The following is a 24,700-nucleotide window of genomic DNA, read 5'->3' on the forward strand; positions in this document are numbered from 1 at the left end:
TATTTAGTAGGACGTTAATAGTTGCTTATTTCCTTCTTTCATTTCTTTGTAAGGATAGAGACTAGATCTGTGTCTTCCTTGATATAGAAAACTCCCACGTGAGTAAATTCTCTCTAACCAATGCAAGTTGGCATCTTCTCTACCACTAGTTATTCTGTGACCTTGGTAAAGTCATTTAACCTCTATGTGCAGAAATTAATAATAGCACCTAATTCTCAGAACTGGCAAGAGGATAAAATGAAAAGATATTTATATGAAATATTTTTCAAATCTTAAAACTCTATATAAACACTAGCTATTCTTTTTATTAACTTAGAATCTTGAAGCATTGCCTAGAACACTGAGAAATTAAGTAACTTGTCCAAGGTCACAGCCTGTATTTCTGTGAGGTAGACCTTAAACATAGGTCTTCTTTTCTTGAAGGCCAGATCTCTGTCCACTACCACATGGATGGCCACTATACTTTTACTAGTCTAGCCTAAGACTACATTAGCTTTTTGGCTAGAACTTCCTATCTTATCTTTAAAATTATCATGAGAGCTTTACCAAATATCATGGTGAAATCCAGATATGCTGTCTATGATACTTCTCTGATCCACAAATCTAGTACCTAAATGGCAGGTAATTTGATAAGAATCACTGTTCTCCTTCTTAAGCTATATATTTATTATAAATGTAAATTCAAAACAGAAGTTTTCTCACTAAATTTCTTCTATTTTGTAGTGTTTCTCTGAAAAAAACACTTGTTTTTACTTGATGTTGTTTTTTAAATTCAAGAAGTAGAGACAGATCACTTTGATTTATAATTTCAGAAAGAAATCCTAATTACATCAAGAGCCAATTTGGATTAGTGTGTTTAGAGCAAAAAATATTATTAATAAATGAGATTTATTCTTTTTTTCTAGGTGACCAAAGCCATTGTGTACATAGAAGAAATGAACAGCATGGCAGATGTCACTTTCCCTTCTGTGCCTCAAGTTGTATCCCTTTTGATATATGACGATGCTTTCAGAATTAAAGACAGCCCTGGCCCAGTGCCTGGCTACCCTGTGGCTTGTATTACAGTAAGTGGGAAACTATGGAATACAGTTTGAAAATAACTGATTTTAAGAAGTTATAATAGATGATACAAACACCATGTTATACTAAGATTGAAATATAATATGCTGTAGAGAAGAAAGGAAAGTGAGAAGATAGAATAAATTTATGTTTATCTGGGTATGATTATCTTGAATTCCCAAAGGAAAATTTTAATGATATTTAATGAATGATTTATTTTTGTTCACACACTGATTTATTCATCCATTCCTTCATTCATTTGTTGAATACCAACTAGGAATAGGTATTTCTTAGGTGCCTTGGGAATAGGAAGACGAATTAAGATAAGATAATTATTTTCAAGAACATTGCAAACTATTAAGGATATTTTTAAAACATGCACAGACAACTACAATGACCTACCTATGTAATAAGAACAATATAAGGGTTTAAAAACAATAGGTATTAGTGGACAACATTCTATGACTTTTTTTATATCTTTCCAATGAGTAATAAGTTTTTATACATAATAGTCATTTAACAAATGATGGTTACTTTGGATTGAACTCATAGGAAATGGAGATAGGCACCATTTTATATATCCACAGAATGTTTCATGGAAGAGATAGACTTTGAATATGGACTTGAAGAACTGCTAGGATTATTGGATTGAGAGGGATGGGATGGAGAGTGGAGTAATTCTAAGCCAACGTATACAATCAAAGATATAGATGGATCAAAGAACAAATCATGTACAGAAAATGGCAAAAAATATCAAATGGAAGAACTAGTGCATTTGTATTATGTGTGCAATGTGTAAGGGACTATGTTTATCTCATTTATCAAATATGGACACTCTCCAGTTTTATGTCCTCACTAAATCATTGTGCCCAAAATGGAACACAATAGTCCAGATGAGTTCTGACAAGGTCAGAGTACAATGGGATTATCGCTTCCCTATTCCTGGAAACTATGCCCTTCCTCATATAACCACAATTGCATTAGCTTTTTGAACTGCAACGTTATACTGCTGACTCATACTGAGTTTAAAGTATAGTACAACCATAGATCCTTTTGCAGAACAACTGATATCTTTCCATGCCTTCCCCATTATATAAATCAAGCTGATTTTTTTGTGCCCAAATATAAGACTTTACATAAATCTCTACCAAATCTCATCTTATTGGAGTCATCCCAATGTTCTATCCTAGCAAGATCTTTTTGGATCCTGACTCTGCATCCACTGTAATAAAAAACTCATTTAAAGGATTGATATAAGCTAATTCCTACAATTTCCATGATATTCATGGATAAGTCTTTCTCCAGTACCAGAAGTAAGGTCTAAGAAAATGAGCTCATTATATTTATTGAATGAATTAATAAATCTACAAAAGTAGCTTGGGAATGCATGATGGAGGACTTCAGTGTGAATTTGGTTTACAGTGAGGGTTGGTGCTGTAGGAGTATTACTCTGGCAACAGTGTGCAGTATTGAATGAAAAGAGGACAGAATTCACAAATATCAATTAGGTGCCCATTATCCTATGTATGAACTATGTGTCTATAATAAAGTAATAGCAATGGAAAGACATATCAAAACAGAAGAATGGACTCCTGATTGGGGAAAACTTAGTGAACTAAAGAATCAAGAGTAACTCTAAAATTCAAAGATCAGGTAAGTGGGAAATATTGGTGCCATCAAGAAACATGGGAAAGTGAAGAAGAAAAATTGATATGTGAAGGGAGAGAATGAGTTTAAACTGTCTGATGATAGTGTGGCATTCCCATTCAAGATACTCATTAGAAGTCTGGCAATGTAGGACTAGGGCTAAGGAGAAAAGACAGGGCTAGACAGTAATCATCAAGGATCATAAAATCACTGAGAAAGTGCATAGAAAAAGAACTTGAGAAGAACAATTTCCACCTAATCATATGTGATTGCTACAGTAATGTTATGTCTGTTTTCTGTAGGCGTGCAACCCCAAATATTCTGACTATGAGAAGACAGGTTCTATATGCACGAGTGAGAGTATCAACGACACTTTGACTAGATACCGATGGCTTGTTAGTGCACCCACAGGTCCTGATGGTGTGACTAGCCCTATGAAAGAAGTGGATTTTGACACCTTTTTTACCTCCTCTAAGATGATCACTTTGGACTCCATTTACTTTCAAGCTGGTTCCAGGGTACAGTGTGCAGCTCGAGCTGTGAACACCGATGGAAATGAAGGGCTGGAGCTAATGAGCCCAATTGTCACAGTAAACAAAGAGGAAGGTAATTTCTGCCCCTATTCATTTAAAATTGAAGCTGTAGGCAAATTTACATAGTATCTATATAAAGAACAGTACTGGAAATTTCTCATCTCTAGAAATCATTTCTCTCAAGCAAGGATCAGTCAGAATCACCCTACAAACACATGCTTTTTGTAGTAAGGAAAAACATTTTGTTCATTCTAAAGATCATGATCCCCCAAATGCATTTAATTACGGTTGAATTTATACAAATTCAGTTCATGTGCACATTTTCAGGAACACATTAACTACATAAAATGAAGTATATTGCAGTCGTATGTCCAGTATCTTTTATTTAGTGATAATGTTTTTTCAGGCAAATGTGCCTCTTTCCTTAAAAAAGGCAACATGATAGTTTGCTTTGGAGCCAGGAAAACCTGGGTTCAAATCCCACCTCTGACAATTACTAACTGTGTGACCCTGGAAAATTCACTTAACCTCTCCATGTTATAGGAAACACTAAGGCTATAAGTTATGGAGGAAGTGATGACTCTCATCAGTGAAGGGAGTTCCCTGTAAGAATGAAATCACAGGTCCAGTCTCTGTCCCTTTGATTAATATCTATGGTTTTTAGTCTCTTAAGAGATCAGGCAATTGCTTTGGCAAGAATATTAAACACTGCCATTATACAAAGTGATCTGGGAATGAAATGGACTCTTTTAGTTGCTTCTCCCTTCTCCTTCCACTGTAATAGTGAACTGCCTGTGTACTGTTCTTTATTCTACCTGAACAGAAATGGATAAGAAATTTAGTAGTACCTTCTCATAACCCAAGAGTTTGATCCTTTCTGTTGAAAGGAAATCATACTATGCAAGCTTATGTTGAATAAAGGCAGAGAAGCAGATAGATGGTACAGTAGATAGAATGTTGGAATTAAAGATTAGGTCTGAGTTCAAATCCTTCCTCAGACACTTAGCTGTAAGATTGGAGGCAAGTCACATGACTTCTTTCAGCCTCAGTTTCCTCCCCTGTAAAACGGGAATAATAAGAACATATAACATAAAGTGCTTTCCAAACCTTAATGTGCCAAATAAATGCTAGCTATTGGCATTATTATTATACGAAAATTATGTCAGAATTAGTGGTGCTTTGTTCGTTTTAATTGTGCCCTGAGTCACTTTTACTTTTTTAAAATATGACTCAATATGAAGGGGAAAAAAAAAAACTACTTTATGTCTACTTTTTATTAAGTATAATGAGTTTAATTCATGAACCACAAAGTATTTACTTTGAACCCCTTTATATTCACACAAATGACAAAGTGTCTTAAAGATGAAAATGCTAATTCAGCATGATCAACCCATGTGACTTTTTTCTTATTCATGTCCTTTCCTTTTTGTGTAGATAGCCTTCCTAGCTGAACTTCATAAACAGCTGAAAAGAATTTTAGAGAACACAAAGTCTAACTCCCGTCATTTCCATATAAGGAATCATGACTTGCACTGTTACAATACTAACAAGTGTCTGAGATAGAATTCATATTCTTTGAATCAGATACTGCTGATTTAAACTGCTGTTTGAGTGTTGCTACAACCCTCTACCTACTAATCCCCCAGGTTCTGTTGCCATTAGGAAGGCTTCACGACCTCAGTCACAGTATTAAATTAGCTCAAATGTCCAAAGGTAATAGCCCCCTAATTCCCTTCCAAAAAACATCCTCTGGTGCCTTTAGTAGAGCACATAATATAGGTACGATTTTCCCAGAACTGTTTATTGGATTCTCTCTTTTATTTCTTGATGGCATGCCCTGATGATGTAACCTGTCATTCCATGTTTTTTCTTAAACTGATTTTAAGAGAAACTATCATTAAAAAAAATGTGAGCTCCGCAGTAAGTTATTCTTTCTCTCAACGACACATATAAGAACATTATTTATACTTTTCACAAAGGTCTTTGCCAACCCCGGGTGCCAGGTGTGGTCGGCGCAGAACCTTTCTCAGCCAAATTGCGTTATACGGGCTCTGAAGATGCAGACTACACAAATCTCATCAAGCTCACTGTCACAATGCCACACATTGATGGTAGGTAAAGCAATTTAGCCAAATTATGAAAATATTTTTGTAATTAGCATTTTTGCTTACTATCCCAAATAACCCAACTCATAATTTACAAACTCAAGTCTTTGGAGACCTTTAACTAGCATGTCCCAAGACGGTTGTTCTGCCGAGTTGTTTTTGTTGCTTTTTTTTTCTACAACAGCATTTTCTTCTCTGTACCTTTGAAATTTCTTTTCCTCCCTCTACCTTTGAAAATCAGCAAACAGGCTGCTTTGTTCAATGAAGCCACAGACAAATATTTGAATTCCCACCTTTATGAAATAGGAACACAGACAGTTGGCTCTTGCAGTACTCAGCAGCCTTGCCAAAGATTTAGCCAACAGGTCCATGGTGTTAATCATTCAGTTTAATCATTCACTTTAGTATTTGATGTAGCTATCTGAGCACTCCCTTTAAACAAGTGGTGGAGCTTTGTGTGTGTGTCTCTAAATATTTATAATAATAAAAACACTTTCTCAATTGGAACCCTGAATGAAAGATGGAAATAGCAGTCTAAAATTATTTCATTAATTTTGCTAATCATATTTTGTTATTCTCTTATGTTTGTGGATTAGAACTGAACCTGCCACTGAGACATGTTAGGAAATTTGAATATATTACCCTAAGTACAGAAGGTACTCCCAAATCTTGAGTCCAATCGATTATTTTACCTATTGTTGTAAATACCCCTGCTTTAATTTAAAAATTTTTAAGTTTCATTTTACGATACAGTACCTTGTCTCTTTATATATGTATGTGTATGTGTGTGTATATGTTGAGAGACAGAGAGATACACACATATAAGATGCAGCCAAAAGGGTCAGGAATAATGAGAGCAAAATCTGCCTGCCTCACTTAGGGTGAATATGGGTTGCATCCTACCACAAGATTATGAGGATTTCTGGGGAAGCAGAGATGATATGTAAGACTCCTTGTTGCCTCTCTTTACCCAGTAGCAGAATGATTCCATGATCTAGCTCTGTAAGGCCAATGCAATACCCATAGCAGCTGCTATGAATATATATACGTATTTCCAGGGTAGATTTACAAAACATAATAAACTCTCTTTCTCAAAGGCAAAACTAAAATATTTATTTAGAACATCACTATTAGGACACCAGGAGACAAGATTTAGCAGGGCACTCATCACCAATCCAGAGAGCCAACATCTTAAGCATTCTTTCTGTCAGGCCTCCCCACAAACAAGTTCCCCTAGGCAGAATGCTTCTCTCTCTCTATTTCAGTTAAAATTCTGTTGGGCAAGCCCCTCCCACAACGGGCTCCTTGTGACTCAGGTTGTATCATAGTTGTGAGCTGGGCCAGAGCTCAAAGCAGGTCACATAGTCCCACTAATGGATGGGAAAGATCTTCCTATTCCATTAACATTACAAGCTCTCAACCTATAAAGGTATCAACTGGATACAGGAGGGGCACAGAGATGAACCTCAGAAAGCAATTTGATCTAATAGAGAAAACCCCAGACTTGGAATCTAGAGACCAAGGTTGTAAGTCACAGTTCTGACTCTAAGTAGTTATAGGACCTTGAATAAGTTCCTTTGTTCCTCCTAGCTTTAGTTTCATCTGTAAAAATATGGATAAAAAGATACTTCCTCATGGAGCATTTAGTAAACATTAAAACATAGTCTGGTAAAGTGGAAAGAGTGTTAAATTTGGAATCAAGGATCCAGGATTCTAATTCTGGATCCACTACTTCCTGCCTATATGGCTTTAGCTAAGTCACTTCACTTCCTTCAGCTTCAGTTTATTCATCTATAGAATGAGAGACCATGCGGCATAGTAGATAGGCATGGATTAGAAGGCAGGAATGCCTAGGTTCAAATCCTACCTCACTTATTTACTACTTGTGTGACTCTATTATGTCAGTTCCCTCATCTTTCGAATGATAGGGCAGGAATTGATGGACTCCAAGTTTACTTTTAGTAACCTCTAGTAAGACTAGAACTTCTAGTTCTCAGTCTTTGACCTATGACTAGATCAGGGGTGGGGAACCTGCGGCCTCAAGGCCACATGTAGCCCTCTAGGTCCTTGACTAAATCATAGGGCTTCACTTGAGGACCTAGAGGGCCACATGTGGCATCGAGGCCACAGATTCTCCACCCCTGGACTAGGATAATCTCAAAGGGCCTTTCCATCTCAAAATCTGTGATGTTATACTCCTTAAAGTGCTATCTATATATTATATAGTCTATGCAAACCATTTTGTAAGATCTATCACCTAAACAACTTTGAAGGTAACCACCAGACATGACCAATAACAGTGATAATAATAAATTGTAGGCATGCTCCCCGTGATCTCCACTAGAGAGCTGTCCAACTTTGAACTGACCCTCAGTCCTGATGGCACAAGAGTTGGGAACCACAAATGCTCCAACCTTCTGGATTACACTGAAGTAAGGACTCATCATGGTTTCTTGACTGATGCTACCAGAAACTCAGAAGTGATTGGAGAGACATATCCTTACCAATACAGTGATGCCATCAGGGGTTCTGGTACCTTGCGGTTCTACCGCAACCTGAATCTGGAAGCCTGTTTATGGGAATTTGTCAGCTACTATGATATGTCTGAGCTCCTTACAGACTGTGGAGGCACCATTGGGACTGATGGGCAGGTAAGAGTTTGTAACATATGTTCTTTTGTCCCTAATGACCAAGGTCATGATATGTGTGTGTGTATGTGTGTGTATATATATATATATATACACACACATACACACACACATATGTATGTATGTATGTATATCTCTATGTAGAGGAGTTTTGCTTTCTGCTCTGGAAGCAGAATAAATCTCAACTCAAACTGACCATCTTAGTATATAAAGATATAGATATATAAAACATATGAATACATATAAATATATCTATGCATATATAGGTGTGTGTATATTTGTATTTGTGCCATTAGCCACAAGAGAAATAGATTATTAGGTATCAATGACTCAGTGAAAATCTATCATTAATACTGGAAGAAAAGACAAAATATATTTCCTATTGACAGTGAATCAATAGCGTTAGTTTTGTATATGAAGGATAGTACATCATTATTATTAGACACTAGCCTTTCCTAACATACTTTGTTTCCTTTACAAAAGTCCTTAGAAATTTCAGCCCTGATTTCTGTCACATGCATTTTTTGATTTACATGCATGTGCCCAGATATCGGATATGACACATCATAATGAAACAAATATGAGGTGGAAAACAAAAACACCAGTGACCAATCTAAGTGCTATCTCTCCTCTCTTCACTTTTTCTTCCTATTTTTTGTCCTCATTTTCTCCTTTATAATTTTTACTTTATACTTTCTGTCCTTTTGATTCCTTTCTCTCCCCTTTCTTCTGCCTCTTTTTTGTTAATGTGTTCTTGCTAAATGTCTATGTGTATCCCCCCCATCGCCACCCTCCCACCCCCACACACACACTTCAAATTACAAATGGGTAGGGAACAAAACTAGAAAGCACTGGCTTTAAAAAATGGGTAATCACCATACTTAGACACTTTGCTATTTTAATACAACAATACTAAAATGGAATCATGAGCCTAACAATATGGCTTCTTCCTCCAGTGATGTAGATTACAGTTTCCTCCTGCCTTCTTATCTTATGTGTTTTTTTTCCATGTCCATCCTTAAGATCTCCATAGGGAATTGACCCAATATGTACAGGATTTTCCTCTAGAATCTAATTCTACTGACAACTCATAAATACCAGTGGAGTTTGATGCTTTGGCTATTCATTATTCTCACCATATTATGCTGATTATCTCACTGTCTTCTTTTCTCATCAGACACCTCTATGATAATATGCTTAACACTGATTTTGATAACCATATGGAATTTAAAACATGAAGAATTTGTTAGTTTATTGACTCTTTGTTTTGAATATCAGCTAAGATCTTACTCACTGCGGTGATCTTGGGTTCCTACAGGCTAAATAAGCAAAATAAAATCTCCTGTAAATCTTAACCAATCCATTCTGTTCAATAACCAGCAGAACTAAGTCTGGAGAGGTTCAGCAGTAAGAATGGTTGCTGGGTGAGAATTGTCAGTAATTTTTTCAACCACAGACACTGGTAGAAACCATGTTTACCTGAGGTCTATGGATAGATTTTAGGAGGTACATGAACTTAGATAGGGAGAATAGATCTTTATTTTCACTAAGTTCACTATTAGAAGTTAGTGAAATTTATCATTCCTTCCACTGTTGAAAACCTTCAATCTGAGAAGTGATCCATAGGCTTTACCAGACTGGCAAAGGAGTCCAAGACACAAAAAACTTCAAGAACTCTTGTTCTAAGGCAGAGAGGAGCAGTGGTCTGCATCAATAAAAGGGATATGTACTTACACCATTGAGTTGCCATACCCTCAAAGTATTTGACCTAGGAGTAAGGCTTTATTTCCTGCCAAATCATGAGAACAGATCTTTCCTAAGAAAGCGAGCATCAGAACAAATTCTGTAGTAAAAGAGTTCTTAACCGTTTGTTTGTAATCGACATCTTTGGCAATCTTGTGAAGCATGTGGATGCCTTCTCATACTACTGTCTTAAATCTATGAAAGAAAATACATAGGATTATCAAGGAAAACAATTTTGTTGAAATATAGTTATCAATAAAAGATTAAAACAAAACAAGCTCATGGATGCCAGGTTAAGAAACTTTTCTGTAGAGGTGTTAGATAGAAGGCATGGTGTTACAAATTTGGCTAATGTCAAGAAATGACTTAGCTGCACTATTTTTATAGGGTGTTAAAATGTGGAAGAAGCGAAGTAATAGATAGCTCACTTTCAGTCTCATTAAGCTTCAAAGCTATGAAACTGACTTTGTTCAGCCTGTGTGGATGTGGGTAGATGTCAGCGATTTCTAGGGATTCTCCAGACAGTAAGACAGTGTATAAAACATACCTCTCTAGCGCCAAAAGAAATTGGTAATTGTACCTGCTAGTAAAAACTCAAACAAAAGAATCCTATAATTCTTACTTGTCACTCAAAACCATTTAAATCTATCTGTAGAAATAAAGGTTCAAGCTGGTAAGCCAAGACTTTCTTTATGTGTCGTAATTAGGTATTTTAGCTCCATGGGCACAAACTGTCACATTTTATAAAAGAACTTTTAAAACCTTTAATTCAGTAATGCTTAGTACAGGCTTTGCGTTTCTTAGCTGAGAACATTATATTTCTTAAAGTTTCCTAAAACAAAGGTGTTTTTATGAATAAAGCAGCATCCCCCCAAAAAGGCACTCAAAGTATTATAAGGAAATTGAGATTCAGGACACCTAGTTTGCTCCCAATTCTCCCATTCACTAGCCCTATAATTATGAAGCATTTATTAAGCACTTACTCTACGCTAGGCACCATGCTAAACTCTTGGGTTATAAAGAAAGGCAAAAAACTGTCCTTGTTCTCGAGGAGCTCACATTCTAATGGTGTGACAATATAAAAATAATTAGGTATGTAGAAGATATAAACAGAATAGATGGAAGATATTACTATATATTTATATTAATATATTGTTAATTTTTGTTATTATATTAATTAATAAACTATGTGAAATATTATGTCATGTTCTTCAGCGACCAAAGTGCTATCATTTAATTACAGCTAAAGGGACTATGGAAGTCATCTGGTCTAATCCTTTCATTTTATAGATTAGGAAACTGAGTCCCAAAGATGTTATATGATATGCCCAAGTTCACACGGGTAACAACAATACTCACATTTTACAAATGAGGAGACAGGAGTCCCAGAGATACTAAGTGACTTGCCCAAAGTCACAAGACGATAAATATCACATAAATTATCACATTTTATCCTCACAACCTTGATAAAGTAGGAGTAATTATCTCAATTTAACAGTTGAGAAATTAAGGCACAGAGTGGTTAAGTGATTTACCTGAGGTCATACTCTCTAGAACAGCCTAGAATGCAGATCTCCTAGCTGCCAGACCAGACATTCCTTCCGTCAGTGTAGAATACAGCCCCTCCATACTTTCTCATCCTATAGCATTCTTATCATAGAATGCCATTTATTGAGTTACCATTGCTAATTATTTCAGGGCAAAGAGAAAAAGCATTTGGTCTTTTCAAGCTCCCCCTTTTCACCTCTTCTTAGCTTGCCTGGTTTTTTTCAAGAGAGTTCAAATCTCATCTTCTGCAAAAGGATTTTCCCAGTCTCTCCTGCCCATTGCTAGTGCCTTCCTCTTGGAAAATGCATTCCATCTAGCCTGTTTGTATCTTGTATTACTTAGTTCTTTACATACTTCTTCCTTTTTTAGAATCTGAGCTCTTTAAAGACAGGAACAATGGTTTTTCACTTTCCCAGTACACAGGAAGTACGTAACAAATGCTTGGTCAACGACTTGCTGACATTAATATATTGAAGCTCTAGAACAGAGGAACTCTTGGACACATGATCCTGTCTTATAGAGAGGAAATCTAAGGCTGCCTTCCCCTAACAATGTTTCCCAATTTGTAGAATATCCCACATCTCCTCAAAGAGGGAAATTTTAAATATGTGTCAGAGAAAGTGCCTCCTGGTTCTAAGAACTAAATCAGCCATGTTTTCTCACTAATATGTAAGACACTAGTTTTAAGTGTCTTGGTTTTCAGAACTAAGAAACTTTCAAAATAATGTTTTACTGAAGAAAGTATTTTACGAATTTACTGAAGTACTATATGAAGCAACAGGTGCTTATAGAAAGTTGACCTTGAAATAGCAGAGTCCAAATCTAACCTTTGACACCTACTGGCTATGCCCCTGCACCCTCTCTGTGCTCTTTGAAATCTTAAAAAGTTGCAGATAAAGGGTTAGAATTCAGATCTAGCTGCCAGACCATTGGTCAAAGGGCTTTTCTCTTCTGGGAGTTTCTTGTGCCAATTAAAACCCAGATCCAGCCCCTATCCTTCACCTATTGAAGAACATTTCATTTCTTAAGATTATTTATGTTCTTGTTCCCTTTTCCTGCCTCCAGAAGAATTTTAGGATTTAAGGAGGTCTCAGGTCTTATTTTGAGGCAAGATTTGCAAAGTGTGTACCTTGGATTTAGGAAAGTCTTTGGGGTAATTCTGTGTTTTACACCACTTGTAGTCAGTAAATTTCTCTTAGTTACCTAACTATGATATTGTCCAGTAGTTGGTAATGTTTATCATGTTGTGCTAGGATTAATGGTTGGGATATAGTGAAAGAGCAGCTAACAAGAATGCTTCTTCTGTTCCAGGGCAGCTAGGTGACAACAGGAGATAGGGTGCAGTGCCTGGAGTCAGGACCTCCTGAGTTCAAATGTGTGCTCAGACATTTACTAGTTGTATGACTCTAGCCAAGTCATTTAACCTGTTTTCTTCAGTTCCCCATGTGTTGCCAGTCCTCTGCTTGGAAGCATTGGAGCTCCCTGATTCAAAAAACATTTAACAAGGATAATTCAAGAACCATGTTAGGCATTGGAAATAGAAAGGCAATGGTCATCAATTTCCCTTTTTAGAGTTTGGCACCTTTGCTCTAGGCTACTCTTTAAGAGCCTAAATTGCACAAAAGCTGTTAACTGGTCTTAGTAGACGGGTTTCCTCCCCTGAGAATTTCTTATATTAACAAAATCACAGGCTAAGTCCCTATCCTTCGTCCCTCTCAAAGATTCAGAGAACCCCCAAATTGGCATATAGTCCAAGAAAATTTTGGCCAGTGATTTTAAGGGGGGTTATTTTATAGACCAGTTTACCCAGTATCATGTTCCATTTGTGATCTTACTTGATAAACAGTTGGATTTTGACACAGATCAAACCTGGGTCTTGAATTCTGCCTTTGATGCATGTGAGCTATGTGACTGGACAAGCCACTTAATCTAGTTGAGTTTCAGTCCCCTCAACCATAAAATGGAGATAATGTATCTCATAGGACTATTGTGAGGATCATAAAAGAAAAGCTATGTGAAACACTTTATAAAATGTAAAATACTATGTAAAAGATAACTAGAATTTCATTGTACCCACAGTACAGTGAAAAGGATGCTAAATTTGGAGTCAGGGGATATAGGTTCACATCCCATTGCTGCCAATGTGTAACCCTTGTTCTATCATCAATCATGACTTGTGAAACCCCAGCCTTGGGTGATTCCTATAATCCACCACTTTTGCTTCTAATTACATGCTGCTGAATAGATGTAGATAAAGTTATGAAACTATATTGACTGTATCTGACACAAATGTATGTTATATAATCTCAACTTGGCTCTCATTTCATCAAGGCAGTTCTTATCCACCTCCATAATCAATTGAGTCTCTCATCACAGTTATTTCAAACTTTTCAATTCCTTCTCAAATTTTCCATAGCACCCCTTCACCTAATCTCTCAACTGAAGAAATTGTTTCATCCTTCACTTAAAATAGATAAATAAACGAACAAACAGATAAATAAATAAATGGATGAATAAATAAATAAATACATAGATAAAAGAATGAATGAATAAATGAACAAACGAATGAATGAATGAATAAAAGTGGAGGCCATTGCCTACAGGTCCCACTTTACCCTTTTTTACCTCATACCACTCCAATATTTTCCATCACTATTTTCTCTTTCATTTTTGTCAACTTTCTTCATGTACACCTGACACCATTCCATCCTGTCTTCTCTGGCGCATTGCCTCCTTTATCACCTCACCCTCTCACTAATTTTTAATATCTCCCTATCTACTGAACCTTTTCCTGCTTCCTATAAATGTGCCCATGTTTTCCCCATAATTAAAAGACCTTTATTTTATCTAGCAATCTCCACTAGCCCTCATGCTTCCCCTTGTAGCTAAATTCCTTGAGAAGGCCACCTGCAACTGAAACCTCTACTTCCTCTCCTTTGAATCTCTTCCACATTGTCTCAATCTGGCTTCCATCTTCATCAGTCAACAAGAACTGCTCTCTCTGAAGTTACTATTGATCTCATAATTATCAAACACAGTGACCTTTTCTCAATACTCATCCTTCTTGACCTCTTTGAAACTTCTTATATTGTTGTTCAATTTCTTCTCCTAGATACTCTCTGCTCCCAAGGTTCATGATCTTTCTTTCTCTTGGTTCCCCCTTTACCTGTCTAACCACTTCTCATTTTCTTTTGCTGGATCTTCATCTAGATAATTCCCATTAACCATGAGTATCCACCAAAGTTCTGTCCTGACCACTTCTCCCCTCCTTCTATGCTCTCTCACTTGATAATATCACCACATCCCAGGGGTTCAACTATTATATCTATACAGACAAATCTTAGATTTATATATACAGACCTAGACTTTCCCCTAGGGTCCAATTTCACATTACCAAGTACCTCTTAGATAGCTTGAACTGGACATTTCGCTGTCATCTCAAACTCAGCATGTCCAACACAGAACTCACTATCTTCTCCCTAAAAAAAAAATCTCTCCCCTCTTCCCATCTTTCCTTTTATTTCCATGGGTACTAATACATCCTAATCACCTAGACTTAAGTTATAGATTTTTCCTTCACTTTTCACTTGCCAGATCTTACCATTTCTACCTTCATAACATCTCTCATATGTACCCATTTCTCTCCACTTACTGTGCCAACACCCTACTGTAAGCCCTAATCACCATGATATTGCTACTGCAATAGGCTGCAGGTGAATCTGCCTCTGTCACAAACCTCTCCCCTCTCCAATCTGTCTTCAACTCAACTGCCAAAGTCATCTTTCGAAAGTGAAAATCTGACCATGTCACCTCCTCCACACACTCAATAAGCTGCAGGGGCTCCCTACTGCCTGTAGGATCAAATATAAAATCAGTCGAAGCCCTTCATAAACTAGCCCCCTCCTACCTTTCCAGTCTTCTTACTCTTAAATTTCCCTCTTTGGACTCTGATCCTGAAACATTGATTTCTTGCTGTTCAAATCACTTGATATTTGAGGACAGATAGGTGGCTCAGTGGATAGGGCACTGACTAGAGGTAGGAAGACCTGATTGCAAATCCGGCCTCAGGCACTTACTAGCTGTATGACCCTGGGCAAGTCACATAACCTCTGTTTGCCTCAGTTTCCTCATCTGTAAAGGGGAAAATAAAAACATCTACTTCCCAGAGTTCTTGTGAGTGTCAAGTGATATAATAAGTGTAAAGCATTTAATACAGTATCTGGCACATGGTAAGTGCTATATAAATGTTAATTATTTACTACTGGTAGTGTTATTGTTATTATTAACACTATCTGAAGATTCTGTGCCTTTTCACTCACTGTCTCCCATACCTGGAATTCTCTACCTTTTCACGTTGGCTTTTCTTAAAACTCAGCTCAGTTCTTACCTTCTACAGGAGGCCTTTCCAGTTCCCTTTCTCAGTATTCGTGCCTTCTCTCTGAGATTACTCTGTGCTCACACTGTACTTATCTTTTATAGACATAGCTATTTGCATGTTATCTCCATGATTACAACATGATCTCCTTGAGGGAAGGTACAGTTTTGCTATTTTTTTTCTTAATTCCCTAGCACTTAGCACAGCACCTGTTTTATTAGTAAGAGTTTAATCAATGCTTATCAAATGACTGATTACTCTCTGTGGGCCTCAGTTTCCTCATGTGCAAAGTGAGAGGGCTGAATCTGATGACCTCTAAGGTCCCATCCAGCTCTCATGTGATCTGTTATTATTGTGAAATGTTGTTACAATGGATTTTCCTGCCATATTTGAATATAGCAGGGATTCCTAACATTTTATTTATAGGATAAGCTTTTGTTTTTAGAATTAGAAAATTCAGCATGTGACCTTAGGCAAATTATTTAATTGTTACTGGCCTCAGTTTACTCATGTGTAAATTGAATTGGTAGGACCAGAGGACAACTAAGATCCCTTTGTTAGTGAATCACATTGCATTTTTACTGCTTAAGCTTCATCTCATTGATGTCTATCCATTTTTCTAACTTGTCAATGTCCATTTGAATGGTAATCTTACCGTCCAACACAGTAATTTTCTAAACAATGCTTTTATAAAATGCAGAGATGACTTATTCCAGGTAGAGAGATATTGTTTCAGTCAAATACTAACTCTATATTTTTATTCTCTTTTGCTCTGTTTAATTCTGAGTGTGTGTGTGTGTGTGTGTGTGTGTGTGTGTGTTATTCACACGACCAACACTGATTATCTCTCTGGTTGTCAACATTGTTTTTCCTCGCCAACAGTCCTACCCCATGGGGTGAAAGTTGGCAAATGCAGTCTTTTCTTGAGTTCAACATCCCCAGGAGATTTCTGGTACACAACACTATGAATGACAGATGATGAAACTGCAAAAAAATACGCTTTGAGAAATATACTGGCAACCACAAAAATAGTAAACAAGTTATAGACCACCAGAATGGGGAATGAAATGCTTCTCAAAAGATGCACTTTTTGTACATAGCAGAAAACAAATTTAATAATTTAACTGTAACCTCATCTATCAGCATTATATGTGGAGAGTAAAATTTTGCATACCACATAAAAATTTCAATATCTTGCCAAAAATAAAACTAAAATGCATCCTCATGAAATTCCATGATTTTTACCCATGATACATTCTTAAACTCTCAAAGGCAGCTACCTCCTTTCTCTCTTGTGCTCCTTTTATTATATTCCTTCTGACGTATAGCACTCTTTAAAAGAGAATTATCGATCTACAGCTGGAATGGCCTCAAAGTCTCCTGAATCCAAACCCCTTGTTTTATAGCTGGAGAAACTGAAGTCTAGAGAAGTTGTGACTTGCCTAAAATCACATAGTTAATGAAGATCAAACATGAGAATATAAACCTAGGTACTCTGACCTCATCATCAGGACTCTTTTTTTCTGTCACACTCTGCAAATGGCATTAATCCAGCCCTTCCATAGTTTCTCCTTTTCCTGAATCAAATTCAGGCCCCAGCAAAAAAGAGAGAACATTTATGTACCATTTTTACCTATGCCCTTTTAATGTACAGGAAGCAGAAATCATGAAAGCAAAATGCACTAATATCAGTATGGGGATAAATAAATAATACCTGGAGGAGTTTGCATTCTATCAAAGGAGACAATATATAAGAACCCACAAAATAAGGAAGAGGCAAGTTAGGAGTGGGGAGGGCAATAGCAGCTGGATGGGTTAGGGAAGTCCTAATGTAGGAAATGGTGTTTGAGCTGAGTTTTGAAGGAAATTAAATGATAAGAAATTGAGATCCAGAGATATAAAAGAACCCATTGTTGCTCAGTCATTTTCAGTCACGTCCAACTCTTTGTAATTCTATTTGGGGTTTTCTCAGCAAAGATACTAGAGTAATATGCCATTTCCTTCTCCAGCTCATTTTACAGATGAGGGGAACTGAGGCTAATCTTGTTTCAGTGACTTGCCCAGGATCACAAAGCCAGTATCCAAGTCCAGATTTGAATTCACAAAGATGAGTCTTCCTAATTCTAGGTCATCATTCTATGTACTGTGCCACTTAGCTGCCCACAAAGGAACTCAAGATCACACAAATATTAAGGAGAAATTCTAGGACTCAAACCCAGGTCCTCCAACTGCAAATCCAGTGCTCTCTCTACTAGACTATGCTAAAAATTTGCCCAGCTTTGAACTTTCTATAGAATTTAGATTATTTGTCAATAGATAAATGTACATCTGTCTACTTACATATCCTTTCTTTATATACTTACAAAGGAACCCATGGGCTAATTTTTCTGCTCTTACAGGCAATAAAGTCTGCATCCCCATCTTGCATCTGCATACTTCATGTAGACAAATATGGTATTCACAACTTCCATTCATTTCCTGCCAAGCACTTAGTGGAAATTACTTTCCCTCACATAATTCTTTACTTGAGTTGGTCCCACAGCTCAAGAAAATTATTCAAATTAATTTTACTAACCACTTCAAGTTAAGACAGAGAGCTTCTTGAGCAATTTTTTTGTGAATTACAGTAAATAGCTTGAATCTCATAACCAAATGAAGTTGTGTAACTTCTCTTCAACATTCAGGAAAGAGATCACATCTGGCTGTGGTCAGAAAAGGATATCTCTACATTCACCTACAAAAATTCTGACCATCTAATTTATAACATGAGGCAGCTAAGTGGCATAGTAAATAGAGCACTCGACCTGGAGTCAGGAAGACCTGGGTTCAAAAGTAGCCTCAGACACTTACTAGCTATGTGACCCTGGGCAAGTCACTTACCCATGCTTGCCTCAGTTTCCTCATCTGTAAAATGAGCAGGAGAAGGAAATGGCAAATCACTCCAGTATCTTTGCCAAGAAAACCTCAAATGGGGTCACAAAGAGTTGGACACAACTAAAATGTCTGAACAATAACAATTTATAACACAGATGTTGCACAGCCAGAAGAACCATATAAAATATCCTCTAGAACTACCATCTCCAAGTCATCAAGCAGCTGTAAGCATTGACTCCAGCTTTCCTCTGTTTTATCCTAGCTAATTTCAGTTGATTTGAATTTAGTGATTATGTTGAATTAATCCAATGAGTAAGTCATACGGTCTTAAAATCTTAATAAAACTGCCATCACACTATTAAACTGAGTTTACATCCCAAGTACACAAAAGTTGTTTTTCTTAAGATATTGATACTTTGGAAACTTTTTCAAAAAACAGTTTTTCAAAATAACAAATGAAGTCAGTTTAGGGAAAGTTCCCCAAATGTCTTATTATTAAGTAACAATATAGGAACAAGTACAAAAAGTAAGATTAAACATTGACATTTCAAGGCTGATTTGGGTTATTTTCATTTTCGTAAAGAAAAATAAGCCTGCTGTTCATTTTGCCTTCAAGTGATTTGGTCATCTGCCTTGCTAGGACAAATCTTAACTTTAATACCTTGTTAGGTGAACAGGCAACTGATAACATTTTTCAGTGGGCATGAATAGGTTACAGGATCATAACTCCTAATATAGATACAGTTCTAAACAATAAACTTGGTGTTTAACTTATGAGGTCTCCAGATCCCTAGGACTCAGTACAAAGACTTCAAAAGTAAATGAATAATTTGACTTAGCTGCTTAATCTGACTAATTTATCATCTGTAAGCTATGTGACATGTTTTCTTAATATTCTTAACTATCCCATGTTACAGTATCTTTAACTTATTTTTAGACCCTTTTTAGAAAAAAAAATTATGCCTAAAGTAAAATGAAACTAGATTAAATGAAATACAACAAAACAAAATAACTTTAAGGTTAAGTGAAATATGTTCCTTCATATATAGCCAAATTTACAACTTGGATAAATTTGTAGATGACTAATACTCTGGGGAAAAAAAGATGATCCACTAAAGAAGGAAATGGCAAACTGCTCCAGTATCTTTGGCAAAAAACCCCCATGGAAAAAATAATCCATGGGGTCACAAGAGTTGGATGCTACTGAACAACAATAGTCCCCAGTTACAAGATTTTTCCCTCCTTTGCCAATGTCAGCCAGTCTTTAGTTCTGGTTACCATAAGACTAAAGTTATAGGTAATTTCTATCATCAGAAAACTCTGTATAGGATGTCAAAGATACTTTAATAGTGGTAGGTAGGAAAGAGCACTGGACGAGGGGTCAGAAGAACTGTGTTCAAGTTATAACACAAGTTGTAATCCCTTCCATTCTTTTTCATCTGGTACAATGCCTTTTCGTGTCTTTGTGTAAATACCTTGTAGAGGATCTACTCAAGGCAGCATTGGCCTTCCTCTCATTCTTTCAATAATGTATGGATACATTGTGGCACTCCAGTTGTCAATCTGTTGTCCCTACACTACATGGCTGGCCAACCTACTTTCTCTGGTCATCTCTGTTCTGGAATGTCTATTATACCACTTCTTGGTATGTCATCCATAATACTTGCTGGTTTATTATCACCCTTTGAGGTATCTATGATTTTCATTCCTCTGAAATTATGATATCTCATTATTTGCTGCTGGGGGAAAATGAATTTTGTCAGCAGGGTACAATTTGGGCTTATTTGAGACATCGTACAATTGTCTGAATGTGATTCAGTCCCATCTGCTTCTATGTGATTCTAAACCCAACTCACTAGCTTCTTGCATTTGCTATGTGTCAAGCATGATGGTAAGTATTATTGGTTCAAGATATTTATTAATGTTCTGACTTAACCGGCTGTCCTTACAACTATAGGTGATAGACTGGATAATTGACATTCTTTATCTGCTTTTCTTTTCTTGGTGGGAATACCCAGGATGCCTGTTTTGAATGATCATGGTTTAGTCAATTTGGTATAGTCACTTTCATTTTTTGTGATCTTGTTCATCACTTTCTGACCCTCTCCAAAAGAAAATATTCACGTAATCTAGGCATAAGGACTCTACAAACGTTTTCTTTACCTCAAACCACATTTTCCAGAATAGTTTTCATGATCCCTCCTTTAGCTAGAGTCAGGGTGGTGCAGAAGAAAGTGAACTAGACTTAGAATCAGAAGACATTTGGGTTCAAATTCTTCCTCAACCACTGATGCAAACTTCTTGAGAGTAGGGATTGTCCCATTTTGAACATAGTAAGTATTTAATAAATGCTTTTTGCTTGATTTATTACAATGACAATCATGAGTATCATCCTAGAGTCTCAGTTTTCTTACCTGTAAAATGAAGAGAAGTATTTAATTGAAAGGCTTATTTTGAGCAAAATGCCCTACAAACATTCAAGTGTTATGTAAATATAAATTATCATTACCCACTTTTATTTTGAAGGGAAGGTAATAAAGCATTTATTAAGCATTTATTGTGCTAAGCCCTGTATTAAGCACTGGGGATATGAATACAAACAAAAAGGAAGACTTTCCCTGCCCTTAATGAATTCACACTCGTTTTGGGAAAGACAACGTACAAAAGGAAGATGAAAAGAAGGGGGCAGGGCAGAGGTACCTGTGTCAAAGGATCATGTGTCAAAATCCTCAAGATGAATGTTCTGGAAGGTACTCACCAATGTGAAAGAGGACCAGCATGGCACAAGGATGTGCCGAGGTGAGATGGTACCTGACGCTTAGAGGCAAAATCCAGAGAATCAGAAGCAGCACCAAGAGAGAAAAGTTCTAAATATCAAATTATGTATTGATTAGATTTAGACGATAATATTAAGTTCTTCATAGCATTTTCTCTACTTCATCCATCGCAATAGATACTGGAGTGTAAACTTCAGCCATCTTCATGGTGATCCATTCATTTCGGCTCATCTTCAGCACCAGGAAGCAACCTGATCCCTTGTCCAGGAAATGATGTTTCTTGTTGACTTTGGGAAATGATGAAACCAACTTGTCAAATCTTGTATTTACCTCTGTGTGGTGATCAAGACTTCCATTTATCTACGACATCTTTATGTTTTCAGGTTTTATTTATAGTGATTATATCAATGTGGATGTGGTTTATATCTTCCGAAAGCCAACCAAGAGTGAAAAAATGTATGAAAGAGCCTAATAATTATGTGGTTACTGGCACTGTCTGCTCCCTCTTCCACCAGGGATTCATTGTTTCCTCCACACACACACACACACACACACACACACACACACACACACAGTGAAATAGGTACTAAATTAGTTATTTTCTAATTCATTTAGCATATTATGAGGGTATTTAAAAATTAAAAGTAATTTATTAGGTAAATTCAATCAGAGAGAGGTGGAAGGACAACAACAACAAAAAAGAAACTTCCATAAACTTAATTCTGTCCTGACCATAAGACAAAATTGCCAGCAATTGGAAATAGATATCCTAGAGATTTCCTTTGCTTTCTCAATCATAAAGAGAATGAACTACGAGGGAGAGTTTTATTTAACACTCATGAATTCCCTGCTGGAATCCTTCAATTAAGTAAGCATTCTCAGTGTCTGTTTGTGTGCTTTCCTATGCTTTGCAATACCTCTGTGTCGTTCAGCCTCAATACTAAATAACCTCAACCTACGTCAGTACAACAAAGAATTAAGCCTATTCTTCTAAATGTCTATTGTCTATAAGAAATGAAATAAGTGGAGGGGAAAAATAGGGTTCACGCCAGTGCATTATTCTAAATGTCTGCACTGTGTCCAAGTTAATGATTGAGTACATCTGAAAATATGTGACTTGGTGTGCTTGAGAATTTGAAGTACAGCTATAAGATGTACCTGTCCTGCTGCAGCTCGATCTTTTGGCACAGCTGCTGCTATCACAGTCTTTGTTCGATCTGTCTGCCATCTCCACAAGCCACTAGACTAAGTAAAATATTAACACCTGGGAACTTTTCTGAGTATGGGCCTCAACACAGAAAAGAGGAGGAACAGAAAACTCGTTCTCCTGTCCATTTAAAAAAGTCCATTGATAATTCAAACAATAAATAAATATTTATCAAGTGCCAACTATGTGCCAGGCACTGTGCTAACTGCCGAGGATATGAGAAGAGGCGATAGACAGTCCCTGTCAGCAAGAAGCTTATAATCTAACAGAGGAGACAATAAGGAAATAAATAAAAACAAAGCAAGCTATATATAGGATAATAGAAGAGAGAGCAAAAGTATCAAGGCTTAAATTTAGCTTGTTTTAAGAATAAAATCTGTCTCAGTTATAGCTACATTAACATTTCTTTTTTGAGTTGATTGCTTGTATTTCATGTCTAAGTCATAAAGATTTAATTTTAATGACTCCCCTCATAACAAATATTACATATTTTTTATTTACTGTTGTATTTAGTAAACATTTTATATAAATTGTTTTCCAGTTATTCTTTCACAGTAGTGTGGCAAAGTTGACAGATTGAAGTAATAACCATTTAATTTGTATAACAATTTCATTTTCTGTTGTTTAATTTTATCAGTGAACATGGGAAGGAAGATATGAATTATGCCCATTTGTTGGGACCAGAAAAGAGATATAATAATGTTTCCTATTCCCAAAACTAAGCATTCCTTTCCTGATACTACTAATTGTCAGTTTTCTCTTCTTCTTGGATTTATTTTCTGCTTCCTTCTCTTTTTCTTTTATTGTCATCTTCTCAATAGAAGGTAAGTTCTTTAATGGAAGAAATTGGTTTTCCTTTTGTCCTTCTGTCTCACTTGAATAGCACAGGACTTTGCCCATAGCAGGCACTTTAGAAATATCTATGGATTAGATTTTATGTAACTTTCTCAAAATCTGAGAAATGAAGGTAGGGCTAAAACTTAGTTTTCTTTACCCCAAACTTAGTATTATTTCTGTTAAACCATTCTGCCCTTGCTTCATTTTCTCCATTTTACATATTATAAACTTGATGAACTACAAGGGAGAGTTCTGAATATTTTTAAGCAAAACTTGTGTTAAATTCACATAGAAAAATATCAATATGAATCTCAACTATAATATATGGATTAATCACTTTTCTTGTAGTAATAAAAAGGTACTTAAAGATCAATTACTAAATTGCAGTAATGACTTATGCCTGTTAATATGTTTTCTCAGATTACGTTTATGGATTTCACTAAGTAGCTGAAAAAAACTAATTGACTAGGAATCACATAGCTTGGTAATTGACCTTTCTATTTAATGTAGATTTGTTTATTTGGTGATTCTATGACTTAATTTCATGAAAAGGAGGCAAATTATTGTACATGTGCCAACTAAAGTTGCTCAACAATCCCTTGATTTCTGTTGCCAGCTCAATAATGGATGTACTTTTCCCTATTTAACTTCATCTCATTTAGGGCCAACAATTTCTTAAAGGCCTTAAGGTTTCCTTTAATTCTCTTCTGATAATACAAGTTATTGATAATGTCACCCAACCCATTGTCATACACAAATAAGTAATATGTAGTTTTCTAAGCAGTCATTTTCCCCAAGTACTTGATCAACTTCCAAGGCCAAACTTATTTTAGTAACAAAGGACTATAAAGAATTTGATTTGGATATATTGTCTCATCAGAGTGTGTCAGCCAGAACAATGATGTGAACTTACTGCTTTTAGGTTATTACTTACTCATCTAAACTATTTAATTTCTTTCTTCCCAGCCTGGCAAACCAACCAAAGAAATAAAAGTTAATCTGAGTGATTGAAACACGGTATTTGGTAATGGATAGTCATTCCTTTACGCTGAAATAAGTCTTCCCTAAATCATATCCCCACATTTCCCCCAACCCTTCAACAAAAATGTTTCAGTAAAAACATTTGCAATCTAGTGGGTGAAACACTGGCCTGGAAATCAGAGGATCTGAGTACTCATCCCAAGTAAGTTTCTTGCTTTCTGTGTGACCTGGGGCAAACAACTTAAATTTTTGGCACACTGGTTTTCTCACAAAATGAGGATAATAGCTAACCTGTCCTACCTACCTCCCAGCTCAAGGCTTAAAGGAGACCTTTTATAGAAAAGCTTTTGAAACTTAGAAAAGACC

General features: G+C 36.3%; 1 protein-coding gene across 1 annotated transcript in view; it reads left to right on the forward strand.

Moving 5' to 3' along the window:
* FREM2 (FRAS1 related extracellular matrix 2) overlaps positions 1-24,700 on the forward strand; it is a 240,500-nt gene that overhangs the window by 189,398 nt on the left and 26,402 nt on the right. The window contains exons 13-16 of the mRNA XM_072610422.1: positions 906-1,064; positions 3,009-3,312; positions 5,219-5,350; positions 7,664-7,995. Coding sequence (XP_072466523.1) covers positions 906-1,064; positions 3,009-3,312; positions 5,219-5,350; positions 7,664-7,995 — 927 coding nt within the window. The remainder of the gene's footprint in view (positions 1-905; positions 1,065-3,008; positions 3,313-5,218; positions 5,351-7,663; positions 7,996-24,700) is intronic.

Source organism: Notamacropus eugenii, chromosome 5 (genome assembly GCF_028372415.1).
Source record: "Notamacropus eugenii isolate mMacEug1 chromosome 5, mMacEug1.pri_v2, whole genome shotgun sequence".
Lineage (NCBI taxonomy): Eukaryota > Metazoa > Chordata > Mammalia > Diprotodontia > Macropodidae > Notamacropus > Notamacropus eugenii.